Source organism: Urtica dioica, chromosome 11 (genome assembly GCF_054948205.1).
Source record: "Urtica dioica subsp. dioica isolate 48M chromosome 11, U.dioica_male_clone48M_v1_H2, whole genome shotgun sequence".
Lineage (NCBI taxonomy): Eukaryota > Viridiplantae > Streptophyta > Magnoliopsida > Rosales > Urticaceae > Urtica > Urtica dioica.
Genome location: NC_142766.1, coordinates 10,831,651 through 10,847,588, shown reverse-complemented (window position 1 = coordinate 10,847,588; position 15,938 = coordinate 10,831,651). Strand labels below are relative to the sequence as shown.

At 34.6% G+C, this 15,938-nt stretch overlaps 2 protein-coding genes across 5 annotated transcripts; both read left to right on the top strand.

The window, feature by feature from the left end:
• Positions 1-2,223: 2,223 nt before the first annotated feature.
• Positions 2,224-4,309, top strand: LOC149381168 (uncharacterized). Of its 2 annotated transcripts, none has more exons than XM_089600696.1 (3): positions 2,224-2,441; positions 2,625-3,139; positions 3,544-4,309. In XM_089600696.1, exons 2-3 carry the CDS (start codon positions 2,673-2,675, stop codon positions 3,791-3,793), a joined length of 717 nt encoding a protein of 238 aa, XP_089456822.1. In that variant the 5' UTR covers positions 2,224-2,441; positions 2,625-2,672; the 3' UTR covers positions 3,794-4,309. The 2 variants fall into 2 exon arrangements, with proteins under 2 accessions (XP_089456822.1, XP_089456821.1); XM_089600695.1 differs by having other exon boundaries at positions 2,557-3,139.
• LOC149381167 (Holliday junction resolvase MOC1, chloroplastic-like) lies at positions 4,133-7,601 on the top strand. 3 transcript variants are annotated; one of them, XM_089600694.1, is made up of 8 exons: positions 4,133-4,213; positions 4,912-5,228; positions 5,466-5,571; positions 5,979-6,031; positions 6,305-6,436; positions 6,544-6,616; positions 7,131-7,213; positions 7,304-7,601. In XM_089600694.1, exons 2-8 carry the CDS (start codon positions 4,938-4,940, stop codon positions 7,349-7,351), a joined length of 786 nt encoding a protein of 261 aa, XP_089456820.1. In that variant the 5' UTR covers positions 4,133-4,213; positions 4,912-4,937; the 3' UTR covers positions 7,352-7,601. The 3 variants fall into 3 exon arrangements, with proteins under 3 accessions (XP_089456820.1, XP_089456818.1, XP_089456819.1); XM_089600692.1 differs by lacking the exon at positions 4,133-4,213 and having other exon boundaries at positions 4,798-5,228; XM_089600693.1 differs by lacking the exon at positions 4,133-4,213 and having other exon boundaries at positions 4,801-5,228; positions 7,131-7,225.
• The last annotated feature ends 8,337 nt before the right edge of the window (positions 7,602-15,938 follow it).

The window sequence follows — 15,938 nt, the reverse complement described above, 5'->3', positions numbered from 1 at the left end:
TTTATAGAAACCATAAGAAGAAACATGCAATATTAAGACACGTGATCACTCACTGATCAAAAAAGGTTTATTAAACGTGATGGAAATTAATATTAATGATGACCCTCCAAATATGCTCTTCAATTCTCCGGAACAATTCTCCATGACTACAAAAAGCACACCAAACAACCACGAGCAAGAATTTACTCTATAAACCTAAAGTGTGTTCGTGAGGATTTTAGTGTCGGCTAAAGTGAACATTGATGACTTGAAATCAAATTTCCAACCAATCAAAGCCCCGTTATGAACTCTGCTAGTAAGGGGGGGGGGGGGGGGGGGGGGGGGGGGGGTAGCATGAGCTAGCAAAAATATAATGAATTAATTAAATTATTTTCTCTATTTACCTTAAATACAAAATTCAAAACTAGTTTAAAAATTTGCAAGGTGTCATGTGATCCTAACAATCACTACTTGGATTTGATTGTCTTTTCAATTCTTAGGTTGTGAATAAATAATTTAATCAAACTCGAAAGAGATGTTTTGCAAGGCTATACTAGACTCTATATTTGTTATGAGTTGTTTTAAAACGTAGAATTATAATCATAAACTCATAATTGAAATAAATATGTGAAGTTTATATATTAAATCAACAAAATTACATAAAGGTCTATTTAAGAGATAGTACAATATGGTTCATTTCTCCATATTTCCCAGCTGGGGGGTGGGTGGCCGGAGGGAAGAGGGAGAAGATACAGCAAATGAGGGGAAAAGAGAAGCGAGTGATCCACTAATTATTTTGCCCTGATTATACTTTTGATTGATTTTGGCAAAATTTTCCTAACTACTACATTTTTTTCCTAAATAGATAATATTGTTGAAGAGTTTATTGCGGAAATAAAAACTCTAATAGTGATAGTGACGGTGAAAAATCTAAAGAAAACAACAAATAAAATAAAAGAAAGGTCTCGCTCAAAAAAATAAAAATAAAGAAAAATGCCGAAAATCTTTCAGTTGACCCAAACTGAATTGGTTTTAGGCCCTCAAAAGTATATCCGGGTGCGCGAAGTCTACTAATGTGGATATGTAGTCATGGATTTCATTGTGATGTATTATAGGTCCAATTATGGTGCCCTCGGTGTCAAAAGCCACATCGATTATTGTTAATACTGAAAAATAGATCAACATTTAGAATCGATCGTGGTTCAATATAGGATTGTACTCTATGATCGCGCGGTGATAAAACGATGAAAAAACTTCTAAGCTCACCACCTTTGTCGTGCCGGAAAGAGGAAGATTAAGTTGGTAGCAATCTTAATTTCTTATAAGTTTAAGTTATCACAATATAGTTTTATAAGTTGATTTTCTCTAGAGTATAGATTCATGATCAAATTAGTATAGAGGAAGGTTTGCATTAGTAGATTTTTTTAAATTTTTTAGAAATAGATATCTTTTATTAACCATGAAAATCAAAATTAATTGAAGATTAATTTGAGAGAGAAACTTCATCCGATCAAATGAATTTATATTCTATCGAAAAATACCAAAATATACGAGCCCAATCCGTTGATTTCCTTATAGACTATATTTTATATAAAAAAAAAAAAAAAAGAAATTAATAAATTAAATACATTGATAAAATGAAACAAAACTCTTTTTTTTTTTTTTTTTTTTTTTTTTTTTAAGAAGCCCTACTCAGAGAATTTAGACCTGAAAAGTTAAAGTAGCCGTGATGTCATAAATTTTTATTATATACAATCATAAACTTTGTAAAAATGATTAAGTTAGTAATCTTACTCATGATTCTTTTGAAATCCGCTTAAGTAGAGAGGATTTGAGTGGATTTGAGTGTGATTGAAATGATAAAAATGAAGTGTGAGAGATGTATAGGGTTCAGAAAAGTATTTTTGTCCGATTTTGAGTCAAAAGTTCATATTTAGATATTTTTAAACATTAAGATCTAATCTTGATATTTAACGGCTTATTAAATCTAATATACATGACACTATTTTCCCAAACGAAACATAAGGATAAGTTAGTCATAAATCATAACTTCCATGATCATTATCAAACGAGCACGAATCACGAAAAAAAGTGAACCCCATAAAATGGGTATTCATTCAATAGCAGTAAAATCAACAATTATTTAAAAACTACTTTTGAATATTTTCCACGTGAGATTTGTGGGACCTGCACCACTCTAAAATTGTCCTAAATAACCTTTATTCGACCAAAATTTGAATCACCCAAGTCGACTAAAAAGGGCAAAAAAACCCTAAAATTCTCTTCTCTCTCTCTCTCTTAGAAGTCCTCCGATAATCAGAAAAGTAAAAATCGCCGCCGCTTCGGCCCAGTCCGCCGTCGTTACTCCTCCATCTCGGTCGGCCACCACTTCTCGATTTCGCCTGGCCGCCGTGTTCCTTTGCAAGGAAATTACGGCCACCTCACATAACCCTAGAGCACAGGTACATTGCTCGATTTCCACTTGTTTTAATCCCAAACGTAGGTTGAAGAATCGATTGTTTTGCAGCCACTGAGTATTTTTTTTTTTATGTCTTTGAAATCGATTGAGCAACGCAGGTTGAAAAAAAATAGGTTCTTGCGATGGATAAATGTCCGTAAATGTGATAAAATTCGTCTCTTTGTAGTTAAAGGAAGAAGAAACCAATTGCCGAGTCTCGAACTTCTGGTTGGACATGGCGGCGGAATCGGCGGAGGCTCCTCCGTCGCCTCCCCCGTCTCCTCCGATGTGGATCGAAGGGTCGGAGCGCGACGCTGCGCTGGCGAAGTCGGAGTGGCTGAGCCGCCGCGAGGTGTTGTCGCGGCGGTCGCGGCGGGCGAAACAGCTGGCTCGGGTGTATCGGCAACACTACTGGGGGATAATGGAGGATCTCAAGTCCAAGCACAGGGACTACTACTGGACCTACGGGAAAAGCCCCTTCAAGGACGACGAGGACAACGCCAATGCAAAGCAAGAGCAGCTAGGGTTAGGGTTAGGGTCAAACAACGGGAATGGCGTCGCCGGAGGAGGAGATGAGACCTGGAAATGCACTACGTTTGGGTGTAAATCCAAGGCCATGGCTTTGACCAAGTTCTGTCACACTCACATTCTATCCGATCACACCCAGCAGCTCTACACGAATTGCACTTGTGTCGTCAAGAGGTTCATTTTTTTATTTCTCTCTCTATCTCTTTTTAGACTCACTTATTTAATCGATTTTGAATATGGCGGTATGAATAAGTTTTAGTTTAGCTTCATGGCCATCTATTTCAACACAAGAGTTTCAACAGAATATGGTGTGGGCAAATCACATACCAGACAGTAACTTAATTGCCCTCTTTGTTACTTGTGTTAATCATGACTGTGACTCTTTTGAACTTGAGTTGTGTGTTCTCGGGTATCTCCTAATTCATTGCGTAGTTAAAATGTAGGAAATCCTTTATTGTTGTGTTATTCCGTATTGCTGATTTGGAAGCATTTCATTGAAAAGGATATTACACACAGAGACACGTACATATTCGCACATGTTCTATCCATAACCTGCTTCTGACTGGTGTTGTTTTCAGTATGCAGAGCGGGCCGCTGATATGCTGTAAGCCGATCCTGAAAACGACGGTTCCGTCACTCTGCGCACCTCATTATCAGAAGGCTGAAAAGTGTCTCATGCGGGACCTAAGGAAGGCGGGTCTTAACATATCTTCCCTAAGCAACCTTGCTCCGAAATTCCATGTCTTAATCTCCGAGTACATAAACCAAATCCAATCCAGAAGACGAGCCGTTCGAAAGACCAGTGTTTGTAAGGTTGAGCCGAAGTAGAGACTGGGAAAAGAAGAAAAAAAAAAGAAGTTTTTCCTGGAGCTTTTTTTTGGGGGGTAGAAGCTGTTAAGAAAATCGTCTCGTAACATTACATATTTCTGTATTTTGTGCATAGTACACCCTTGAGAGAATATATTTTCATTTCTTCACACGAGTTATTCTTCCGATGGCGCTTCGACACTCATGTATTGATTGTAAATAATGCCTGCAACTCTCATGGCAAGTTGGGTTGTAAGAGCATTGCATAATTTATTTATTTTAGGCGACAAGGGTTTCGACTGATTTGATGACAGGAACACCATTGCATAGATGATGCGCGTAACTAATTTTGAAACTCGACCAAGATATTGCCGTCAAAGCTTCCTGAACTCGAGGCATAGCAAGCACATGATGGGCTTTGGTTCTCTACCTCTGCTCCTCGTAAGCGATCGCTTTTAGGACTTTTGTGCTTCTCGTTCTAGTGCCAATTGTCTTTGAAAATGACAAGAAAAAAATAAAATGTGCTTTGTGTGATTATGATTGATCCTTTTGAGTTTGATGGACCTTGCAAGAAATGGTTAGTAACGGTATATTGCCAATGATCATGACACCTTTTTTTTTCACTCGAGCTCAGACAACGAACTTAAGAAAGCTTAAAGAGAGCGACGGCTCTCAAGCAGGCTTGGTCCAAGCTCTAGGCAAGCTACTTCGTTGCCATTCCGTTGCTATATTCTTGTAATCTGAGACCGTTGTCGTTTCGTCGCTATATTCTTGTAATCTGAGACCATTGTCAAACCGCTGATCTCCGTGGCCATTTTAATCTCAAGCAGAGGTGCACAATCGACATAATGTAAAGTGAACGCTAGATTGAAAGAAAAAAAAAATTGGGTAACATTGTTTTATATAATCCGAATATGTTCTTTTACTACAAAATCTTATTTTATAGTCCAATATGTTCTTTTACCACAGAATCCCTAAGAATTAGAGATAAGAATGTAGATCAGTTGAGGAGGAGTTGACCTCGTCACTAAAGAAAGAAATTAGATGAGTAATTTTTATAACAATTAATAAACAAATAAATAAAGTGAGGTTAGCGTTTTAATTTGTCCCGCTCACACAAATTCGGATGGCCATCGCAGGTTGCAATGCTCTCCCAACTTCAGACATGAATTCGCTCTCACTCTGCTTCAAATTCCCGCCAAAATCCTCGCGCTCTTTCCTCGTCTTCCTCTCCTCTCCCGTACCCAGAACCTTCTCGTCCTCTTCTCCGGCGAGATGCCGCGTCAAGGTCAAGGAAGCTCAACAGAAGCTCAAGAACGACTGGGTTGCCTCCCTCTCGTGTTCCCCTCCGAGACTCGCCGGAGACGGCGGCGGCGAATGGGTCATCGGCATCGACCCCGACACTCGTGGTGCTGTGGCGCTCCTCAAGGGAAACTCCGACGACTGCTCTGCTCAGGTCAGCTTTCACGAGCATCCAATTTCATGGAAGAATACATGTTAGAACTTTGAAAGACATAAAAGATAGGATTTTTTTTTTCTTTTTTCGATACAATAAAGTAAGAAAAAATGGCTATGACGTGCAATTTTAATAGGGTTCTTAAGATGGTTTAAGAAGGGTTTCATGATTTTGAGAGTCAAAGTTTTTTTTGTTGTTGTTTTGGACGACTATTCAATGAATTGAAATGCATTACAGGTATTTGACTCTCCAAACTTGCCAATGTTGGTCGGCAAGTCTGTTCGGAAACGCTTGGATACCAAATCCATCGTTGAGTTGCTTCGCAGTTTCGATGCCCCCATCGGTACGTGACCAGTTGGCCACGGATTATTTGTGAGATCTCGATTAATGATTGATTATCATATCGTCCTGTAACGATTTTGGGGAATCGTTGTGTGTTCTTAGAACCATAATTCTGAGTTTTGGGTAGTAACTCCTTTTCCCGCCGTTTCTCTTCTGCGGTCATCGTAATTCTAAGAAGTATTGAGCCTCTTACGGCTTAAATAGGTCTGTTGCAATGAGGTTAAAGAGGTTTGACTTGATATCCCAAGTCGTTTTGTAGTCCTCCCTGCTCTAGTCAAATGAGTTTATGGCTTCCATCTATACTAGCTTAGGAATCCTTGAGCTTGTTACGATGAATATGGCAATCGAATTACGATATATCATCTGCCTTGATGTTCTATTCCATAATTGGCGTCTTTCATCTCCCAGGAACTACTGTGTATATAGAGCAAGCGATTCCTTGCCCGCAAGATGGGAAGCTGGTAAATCATTAACTCCCTGTATGTAGTCAATGCTCCACCGTTACTTTTGAGTAAATATATCATCGTTGCTACTCTTGATAGCTCTTTTTAAAGGGTACACTATAAAAACTATGCCCTAATTGAGAAAGAACAATTGCTTGAGGAAGGTGTCATCTATACTCTGCAGTTCTGATTTGGATTGAGGGTTTTTAAAATAACATAAAAAATACTCACAACAAGGGAAGTGTTTCAGCTTATGCAGCTTAAGAATTTCTTCTTCTTCTTTGAATGAAGGGCTGGTACAGTGGAGGATTTGGATACGGACAATGGATAGGAAGTTTGGTTGCCCTGGGATTCTCCGTCATACCAGTGTCATCCAGGCTGTGGAAAAAAAAGTTTGAACTCTTAGGAAGGGAATTCCAAAAGGTTAAGTTGTTTCTTCCGTATTGTATAGCTGTCATGTACTCATGGAATCAGCAAGCAAGAAAATCGTATCAACATAAATACTTGATGTTTTAATTGTTACTTGGCAGGACGATAGCAGGAGAGTTGCCTCGACATTATTTCCTTCATTGAGTTCGTCGTTGAAGAGAAAGAAGGATCATGGTACCGATTCTTTCCTTTCATGCCTAGTGTTTTTAGATTAATTTCTTCTTTCTGTCATGCTAGTTTAGGAAACATCTCTCCGAGCTATGATCAAGACATTAGTGACAAAGAATATATGCAATTGAACATGTATTCTGGGATTGCTGATTCAGTGGCAATTACAATTTTCCCTTTTGACTCCCTCAAAGCTAAAATATCGGGGCCGCTAATAATAATGTCCGGTGAAACTTTGGATACCGACGGCTATTAAAAAAAAATGATGTACACATATCCTTTGTTGGAGAAACTAGACAACATAGTCATTTGAAACTAATTGATTAGCAAAATGTTGGAAATGGCTAACACAAAATAATCAAAGTTTCAAGTTTTCGGGAAAATAGCCAAAGTTACGTTATCAAAAGAAAATTTGACACTGCCATTAAAATTCTTGACGATTTATATGAATAATAAATTATTTGTTATTCACTTCAAATATTCCATAAGTATATTTGGCTTCCGATACTTCTGTTGACAGGGAGAGCAGAGGCTCTTCTTATCGCTGCATATGGCCAAGGCTTAAAGATGGAGCAGGACGCGTCGATTGTGATGGACGAATTGGTTTCTTAAATTGTGTTTTTTCGTCTTGATTTTACCGAAATCCACAAGATTATTGCTTGAGCACTGCTCACACTAGTTTTCGTGTTGAAGGGATTATTCGTTTTCAGTGCGGAACCAGGACTTGATGGAAAGGAGTAAAACTCTGAGCTCACTCTAATAGGGGATGAAATTAGCAGATCGATTTGCGGTATACTGAAGAACAAATTATTGAAAATTCTCTTGAGAGTTTACTTGGTATATTATTTATACCCTTGACATGGGGGGGTCAAAACTCAAGTCTTCGCTATTTAGGGTCCTTCATGCAATAGTATATTGATTACGAGAACGAATAATTAACTTGTAGTTTTACTGTTGATTCGTTCAGTATGACATTTTTATTGCTTGTTCATTCTTGCATATTTCTTTTGGAAAATGGCCTAATACTATACCTTAACTCCAGAATGCAAATTGGGGTAACGGCAGAGCCCCAACCGTCTTAAAAAAAATCCAAACACGTAGTTCCGTGATAATTTTTTTTTTTTTTTTTTTAAAAAAGAGTGAATCTGATGTCTTTTTGAAAATGGGGCTCAGTAAAGCCTCTTCGTCGTTCCTTTGTGGAAAGAGCGGTAGAGGATAGAGCACCCATGCATCGATAAGCATCTAATCATATTGACTCGAGAGAGGGTTATTTTTGTAAAAAGAGAATAGGTGGGGGACATGGCTTGGGTGTGGTTAATTAAAATAAAAGATTTATAATTCCTTTTAGAAAAAGTAAAAGATTTATATAATAGGCTAATTAAATTTGTTCAAAAATCATATTTTTTTTTTCAAATTATAAATAATTATTATCTTTATAAATGACATTGTCAACTGTAAAATTGTGCATGTGAACCTCTTTTCTTGGTTGGACAGTCTCCTAAAAACAAATTGGAAGTTGGAAGTTGGACGCTCCACATTCCACAACAGTCTGATTGGACGAATCATCCAAGTGTGAAAATTAGAAAAAACTGGTTGCACCTCATAATTATTTGGATGTCTAATTTTTCATATTAATTTTTTTATATAGTATTATTGGCCATTGGAGATCCAATGACCAAAATTATTTGTCCGTTTTTATCACTTCTGCCTCCGAAAACTTAAAACAAAATAAATTTTTAATCCTTATTAACATTTGTTTTTTTTTCACGCATTTCTCATTTCTCTATCAACTTCACATTGTTTTTATTACAAAGTATGAAAAAAAAATGTCATCCTCATACAACATATCTTCTCCTTGATCTTTTCGATCTCGACGTTCTAGATAAAAATAATTCACAACCTCGGTAAAATCCACCATCCGTACAAAACAAAACTCATTACAAAAACACCGAGGGTTTAAAAGAATGTGATATGACTCATAACTTCAAATCCCTTACAAATCTCTCATTTTTTAACTCTTATCTCCCTAAATGTTTCTCCACACCATTTTGCACCACCCTCCATTTTTTTCAAGAATACTAAATGACACACCAATTCAAATATCTACGAAACTATTGAGATGAAGCCGAACAAGATGACGACGCAATTCAGTCTCCCTCCAACGACGAAGAGGTTGATGAAGTAGATGAAAAAGAGCAACCTCCCATCAATTAATCTCACTGTGACGAAAATCCACAAGCACCACCAACGCTTCATAGCCATAAGATGAGGAAGAGCCTAACCACGATCAAAGTTTCACACGAGTACTCGATCCGAAATATGAAAATATTTCGACCATAGTCTCAGCCCTAATTTACAAAACTGTGAAAAGTGTCATATTTGTGGTGCAATTGTCCTGCCAACAATTAATAAAAGAAAAAAAAAATTGGGTAACTAGTCAACTAAAACGTTTGGAATTGCTATATAGCCAACGTTTCGTAAATTTTAGGTAAATAACCTTAAAAATGGCGTGACATTCCTGGTTTGCCCTTCCATTGAAATAAAATGGTAGAGGTATTTACGTCAATTTACACACGTAAATACATGGACGTGACTATTTATCTAATATTTACGAAACGTTAATTATATAGCAATATGAAACTATAAATACGGTTATATACCTAATAGACCCTTAATAAAATGGGACAAAAATGTTGATCTCCCACCACCATAAATGTGCATTTTTCTGTAATTATTTTTCAATTTTTGTAATTCCTTTCATGTATCAGCCCATAAATAAAATAACTTTTTTTTCAGATAAGTCCCTTCAATACAACATTACAAATATATATTTTTTAATAATTTTGGAATTATGGAATTCAAAATTCCATCCAACTTTTATGAATGGGGAATTGACACTAATAATACTATCTCAATGTCACTTACTAAATTTAGCCCAAAACCAAAAAATTGACACATGTAGTACCTAGGCCATTATGTAAAGACTATTATACCCTCATAATTCTTTTAAAGGTATGCAAACTCATCTTCCTGGTTATTCTCCATCTTTTTCCAAAAAAAAAAAAAAACCTCTCATCTTCTCTCTCTCTCTCTCTCACGATCCCCCATTGTTTCTCGCTCAAAAAAATCGCGCACGTTCTCTTCCAGTTCGCACCTCTTTGTTTCTCGCTCAAAAAAATTAGCCGCGACCACCTATCGCCCATTCTCTTTCGCACGTTCTCTTTCTTTCTTGTTCAAATAACTCGGCCGATCTCTTTGTTGGAATTTTGAAGTTTTCGCAATAAATCGGTGAAGGAGAAGAATAGACAACAGCCGTGTGTTAATCTTCATATCGAGGTAAAGGCAAAAACTCTATTTACTTCTCAAAATTGATTATTGAAAACTCTATTAAACCCTAAAATTGATTGAAAACTCTATTTAACATCAGATTCTTTGATTTAGGGTTTCGGGCTCAAATTTTTTTTGGGTGTTTGTGTGTATTTATGATTGGGCGAGTGTGTGTTTGTGTGTATCTATGTGTATTTATCCTCAGATTCGGGCTCGTGTGTGTATTTGTGTCAATCTGTAGTGTTTGACCGAGTATGTGTTGTGTTTGGCCGAGTATGTGTTTGTGTCACTGTGTAGTGTTTGGCCGAGTGTGTGTTTGAACGAGTATGTGTTTATGTATATTTGTGTTTGGGCGAGTGTGTGTTTGTGTGTATTTGTGTGTGTTTCGGGCTCGTTTGTATATTTGGTTGAACAATGTTTGTGTTTGGACGAGTGTGTGTTTCGGGGTCTTTTGTATATGTGTGTATTTGGTTGAACAATGTTTGTGTGTATTTGTGTGTTATTGCATGAATTATTCTTGCATGTTTGTGTGTGTTTAATTGAATTTCGGTAGGTTTTTGTGTTTTTTTTGCATGTTTGTGAGTGTTTGATTGAATCTCGGTAGGATTTTTGTGTTTGTTGCATGTTTGTGTGTGTTTGATTGAATCTCGGTAGGTTTTATCGTCACTTAGTCTACAAACCCATTTGGATCCTGGTTCGTGACACATTGGTCACGAACTTAACCATTTTCCGTGACACATTTGTCACGGAGTGTATTCATTCGTCAGCCGGCTTACTTTGTTATTTTGCTCATGGGTAAATATTTTAATTCTTAATTTTACATTATTAATGACACATTTTAATTTAAAGCATGCGTTTTTTGTTCCTTCAGAAATGATTGTGGCATGTTTATGATCAAGACTGCCGAGTTTTTGGCGCACGACCTTCCGTTGTCTGATTTGAAACCGGAGGACATGCTCATGTATCAACAGAAGATGACCACCGAATTATACCGACACAGAGCGCTAAAACTACACACGCGTAGAAATGTCAATGTTGAGACTACTTAAAATTATGTGTTTATAACTGTATATATGTGTGTTTAGAACTTTATGTATTGTCTTGACATCAATTTCTTAATTTAGAATTTTATGTATTGTTTCGAAATTAATTTATGTGTCACAAAGTGACCTCATTTCGTGACAGTTGTGTTTTATAAACCATTCTTAACAATCAACTCAATATCACGGACTAAGATCACTTCGTGACACATAAGGTGAAATATCACAATTCCAATATCACATTACACAGGCGAGTCCAACAAAAGTCAGACCAAATCAAATGTAATTTCATTTTTTAAACCATTCAATACACTTCGACTCATTTGAACAATAACACAATACTTACGAATAAAACAACAACAACCAGCATTTTAATCTTGAATAATTCAGATACAATAAGTTGTTCTAATTCATTGGCTTCAATTGGTTCTTCGTGTTTAAAGTCTTCATCGACAAAAGATGGTATCTGGTTTTCCAATGAATTTATCTTCCTTAGTAGCCCTGGAATGATTTAAATCGATCTTGGGCACATAGGTGGGTCAATCCATTCTAAAAAATCGCATCCATTGAATTTCTTTATCTGTCACAACCATAAACCAAAGAATATTTATTTACAAAATCTTAAAAAGAATATAAACATTTCCTTATTTATAAGATTTCTAGACAGTTTTTAGGATAACGAGAAACATATTAAAAATTTATACTCGGGGCATCCATAGAATTGTCTTCCAGGGTTATCAGCAGTCCAGGAAGTTCGTTCAACTCAATTTAGACCACACAAACATGAATGAGGAGGTCGTCGACGCTCGGTACCACCTCCTATATTTCCTGAAACGCGCGGCTTCCGACGTATTGATGAACTGCAATCACTCGACTCCATCCTGATTGTATCAACATTAATTGTTATTTAATTATGAAAGAATAGAATAAAAAACATCAACAACATGGTAAAATTGTTATTTCCAGTTCGTGACACTAGTGTCACGAACTGGATTCACTTCGTGACACCCTGGAAAAATCGGGAAGTGTCACGAACTGGATTCACTTCATGACACGCTGGAAAAATCGGGAATTCAACAAAAAACACCATTTTGACAAAGAAATCGCACTCAAACACAATGGAATCTATTTCAACATGAATCAAAACAATTAAACATGTTCTTGTATGTTAAATATAGGAAGAACTTACCAAAATTTGTTTGAAGAATTTTGGATCTTTGATTTGAACGAAGATGAGCTTGGATCTTTAATATTGAACAACCACTTTTGATTTTCAGAAAATAAACTTCAAGCTTGGGTTTTAGATAAGTTTATCATTATTACATTGAGAGTTGGGTTTCAAATGGGTTCCAGAGGAAGAAGAAGAGATTCCGGCGACAACGTGTGCAGATTCCGGCGAGGAAGAGGAAGAAAAATGTTGGGTTTCAAATGGGTTTCAGAGGAAGAAGAAGAAAAACGTTGGGTTTCAAATGAGTTTCAAATTTTAGCGTGAGAAGTTCCTGAATAGGGGTTGAGTGTATATTGAATAGGGTTGGGGGTAGTTGGATCAACATTTATTTCTCTCGCCAAACTTTAGTATTAGTTTTGTCAATTTTTTGATTTTGGGCTAAATATGATAAGTGACATGGATATAGTATTATTTGTGTCAATTCCCCTTTATGAATCCATCTCATAACAATTTGGTTTGTTTATTTATTTTATTTTATTTTATTTATATAATTTCTTTATGGAATTTGAATTGGAAGTCCAAATGCTTGGGATGACAAAGTTAAATATAGGGCCAAAAATAGTAAACAATGCATTTTTTTTTTTAAATATGCAAACATCAAGAAAAATAATTGTTTACAACTTTAAAAAAAATACTATATTTGCGATACAAACTTTAGATACACTATTCATGCAATTAGTTAAAAAAAAAATATCACGTGCAATTTTCACAATATTATTTGGGCGAGCTATGCATATGGCTCATTTAGACTATTACGTTAAAATTATAGTTTAACACCTCTAGTAAGCAAATAACTCCAGCTATGACAATGCGCATCCACTGTGAGTTGAGCTAATATTTTTAATATATTCTTCTTCCATAGTATTTGTTGACATTTGATTGCCTTTGTTTGATTTCCGCGTATGTCGATTTCCAGCTTCAATGAACGTTTGATTTTTGTTTTGGATCATTTTTTGTGTCTTGATTGGAAAAAAATAAATAATTGGATTCGTGTATTTGGGTTTAAATTTAGATTTGTTTGTGTTTTAGATATTGAATTACAAATTTAGATAAGAGAACAGAAAAAAAAAAAAAAAAAAAAAAAAACGTTAGAAGAAAAATATTTTATGCCAAGCTTCAACCTTGGCATATCACTAACCCCTTATAAACATGCAAAAGATGAAAAGAAGACTTTGTAAAGAACAATGTAAGGTTTAAACTTCTTTTTAATAAGTTCGTTTAACTTTGTATTGTTGATTCTTTCTTTGTTATACAGTCTTAGTAGTGTCTATATTCTTTAGATTTCATGTAGTAACTTTGAATTGAAACTTAGGGTTGTGTTGTGTGTTTTTGGCACTATATATTATTATTGAACGATGGATTCGGATTTTTGAAAACTTCAGGTTTAAACGTCTTTTGAATAAGTTCGTTTAACTTTGTATTGTTGATTTTTTTCTTTGTTATACATTTTTATTGGTGTTTATTATATTCGTTAGATTTCACGGAGTAACTTTGAATTGAAAGGGTTGTGCTACGCGTTTTGTCAATAGATAATATTATCAGGAATTTGTTGCAACTAACTATTTTACTAATTGCTTTTAAAATTATAACTCATGTTTCATTTTATTAAAAAAAATAGCTCACCAGTGCGCAGTAATTTAAATTAGAGATTTGTAAGTAACTAAGCCACTTTAAACATGTGATTTTGGATCTAGTCTATGTTTGACAATTTTTAGGGATATAGCCAAATGGCTTATGTGTCAATAATTAAGGTCTGATTTACCCTTATTTATTAACAAATTTATCACTTTCTCTCTTCTATTTTTTTCAAATAATTTTTTTGCATCAAAACTTCAAAAATTCGTATCTTTCTCATACGAACTCGAAATTGAGTGATTTCATATCCTACAAATTCGTGGCGTCGAGATCTTCAAAAATAGACCCATTGTGTTTGATGAAAAATTATGTTTAATGTATTATATTTACATTTCCATTTTTTTTTATAAATTTCAATTATTTCCATATTTAAGGTAATAACATGATTTTTCTACATCCATGGTATTAAAAATGATTTTTCATCAAACACAATGGATCTATTTTTGAAGATCTTGGCGTCACGAATCCGTAGGATTTGGAATCACTTAATTTTGAGTTCGTATGAGAAAGATATGAATTTTTGAAGTTTTGATGAAAAAAAAAATATTTTCAAAAAAATAAGAGAGAGAAAGTGACGAATTTGTTAATAAATAAGGGCAAATCAGACCTTAATTATTGCCACATAAGTCATTTGGCTATATCCCTAAAAATTATCAAACATAGGCTAGATCCAAATTTCATAGTTTCATTTTGGCTATTTTGCTACATTGCCCTTTAAATTAACTCTTTATCCATAGCGACTCTTTTATAAAAATGGAAAAGAGCAACATCGACTCTTTTTTGTAGTCGTTGTTGCTCTTTTTTTTTTTTTTTTTTTTTTTTTTTTTTTTGTAATAGTTTGCAACGGTTAGCGACGCTTTGCGATGGATAGTGACAGTCCTGAGCATTTGGACAAGAAAAGTTGGACGGTCTAATGTCCACTTTTTTTTTTTTGAATTTGGAATGTCCAAATTTCAAATTAATTAATATGAAAAAGTTGGATGGAGTCCATATTAAAATGAAAAATTGGTTGGATTCCATATAAAAATTGGATGTTCAACTTTCAGAATAAATTTATTTATTTTTATTTTATTTTTGAAAAATTCTAGGCCATTTGATTTATAGAAGTGGTAGATCTAGCAGCCACTAAAAAATTCAAATTTTTAACCCAAATTATTTTTAACCCAAATTATTTTTAACCAATTTCTTAACATATCTTCTATTTATTGAGCAATTTTCAAATGCCATTGTAAAATTCAATGAGTGAATTTGAAACTAATCTTTTGTAATTTTTATTTTCAAGTGTGTAATTGTCAATTGAACTTTGTAGCTTGTATTTTCCACATGAAACTTTGTTATTCTCTTTTTAAATTTATCTTTCATTTATGAAACTTAAATGTTATCCATATTATTTTTTAAGTTTTTTTTTTTTATTTTTATCATTTTCATATATTTAATTTTATCTTTTCATTTTCTGCCATCCTTTTCAAATTAGCCCATAACTATTAAAAAATTTCAAAAAATCCCTTAATATAATCCAACCCAACCTTTTCTAAAAAATTTATGGAATCCATAAAAAAAACTGGAATGGCTCATCAATTCCATAAAATAGTTGGGAATTTCTTTTATGAAATATGGACAATCCATTCGTTCAAATGCTCAGGATTTGATAACGATGATTTGCGATGATTAGAGATAACATTCATACTTTTATTCAGTGTATAGTAAAAAATAATTTTTTTTTTCGAATAGATCGTCGAAAATTATTGAAGATCTTCAAAAGTGTTAAAGTAGAGAGTTGGAAAAATAGACAAGTGTGACTTTTTTTTAAGAAAATTGTGTAAAAGAGTATTTTTGTTCGAAAATAAACCAAAAATCCATTTTGTGATATTTGAACATTTTTCCATGTTTGGTAATCAACTCAAAAAGAGTTTTTGACTTTTCAAGAAGTGAAAATAGGAAACAAAACTGAAAAATGTGTTTGGTAAGGTGTTTTTTCGGAAATTTTTTTTTAAAAATTTTGAAGTTATTTTGTAAAAAAGTAAAGAAAACTGAAAACAAATAAAATGTGTTTTTGGAAAAAAATTTCTTCTCTTCTCTCGTCCTTCTCCTCATCTTC

Bases quoted from the DNA above. Each gene is read 5' to 3' on its own strand.
- LOC149381168 (XM_089600696.1), top strand. From the start codon at position 2,673: ATGGCGGCGGAATCGGCGGAGGCTCCTCCGTCGCCTCCCCCGTCTCCT. The intron at 3,140-3,543 runs GTTCATTTTTTT...TGTTGTTTTCAG, and splicing joins TGCACTTGTGTCGTCAAGAG to TATGCAGAGCGGGCCGCTGA.
- LOC149381167 (XM_089600692.1), top strand. From the start codon at position 4,899: ATGGCCATCGCAGGTTGCAATGCTCTCCCAACTTCAGACATGAATTCG. The intron at 5,572-5,978 runs GTACGTGACCAG...TTCATCTCCCAG, and splicing joins CAGTTTCGATGCCCCCATCG to GAACTACTGTGTATATAGAG. The intron at 6,437-6,543 runs GTTAAGTTGTTT...GTTACTTGGCAG, and splicing joins TAGGAAGGGAATTCCAAAAG to GACGATAGCAGGAGAGTTGC.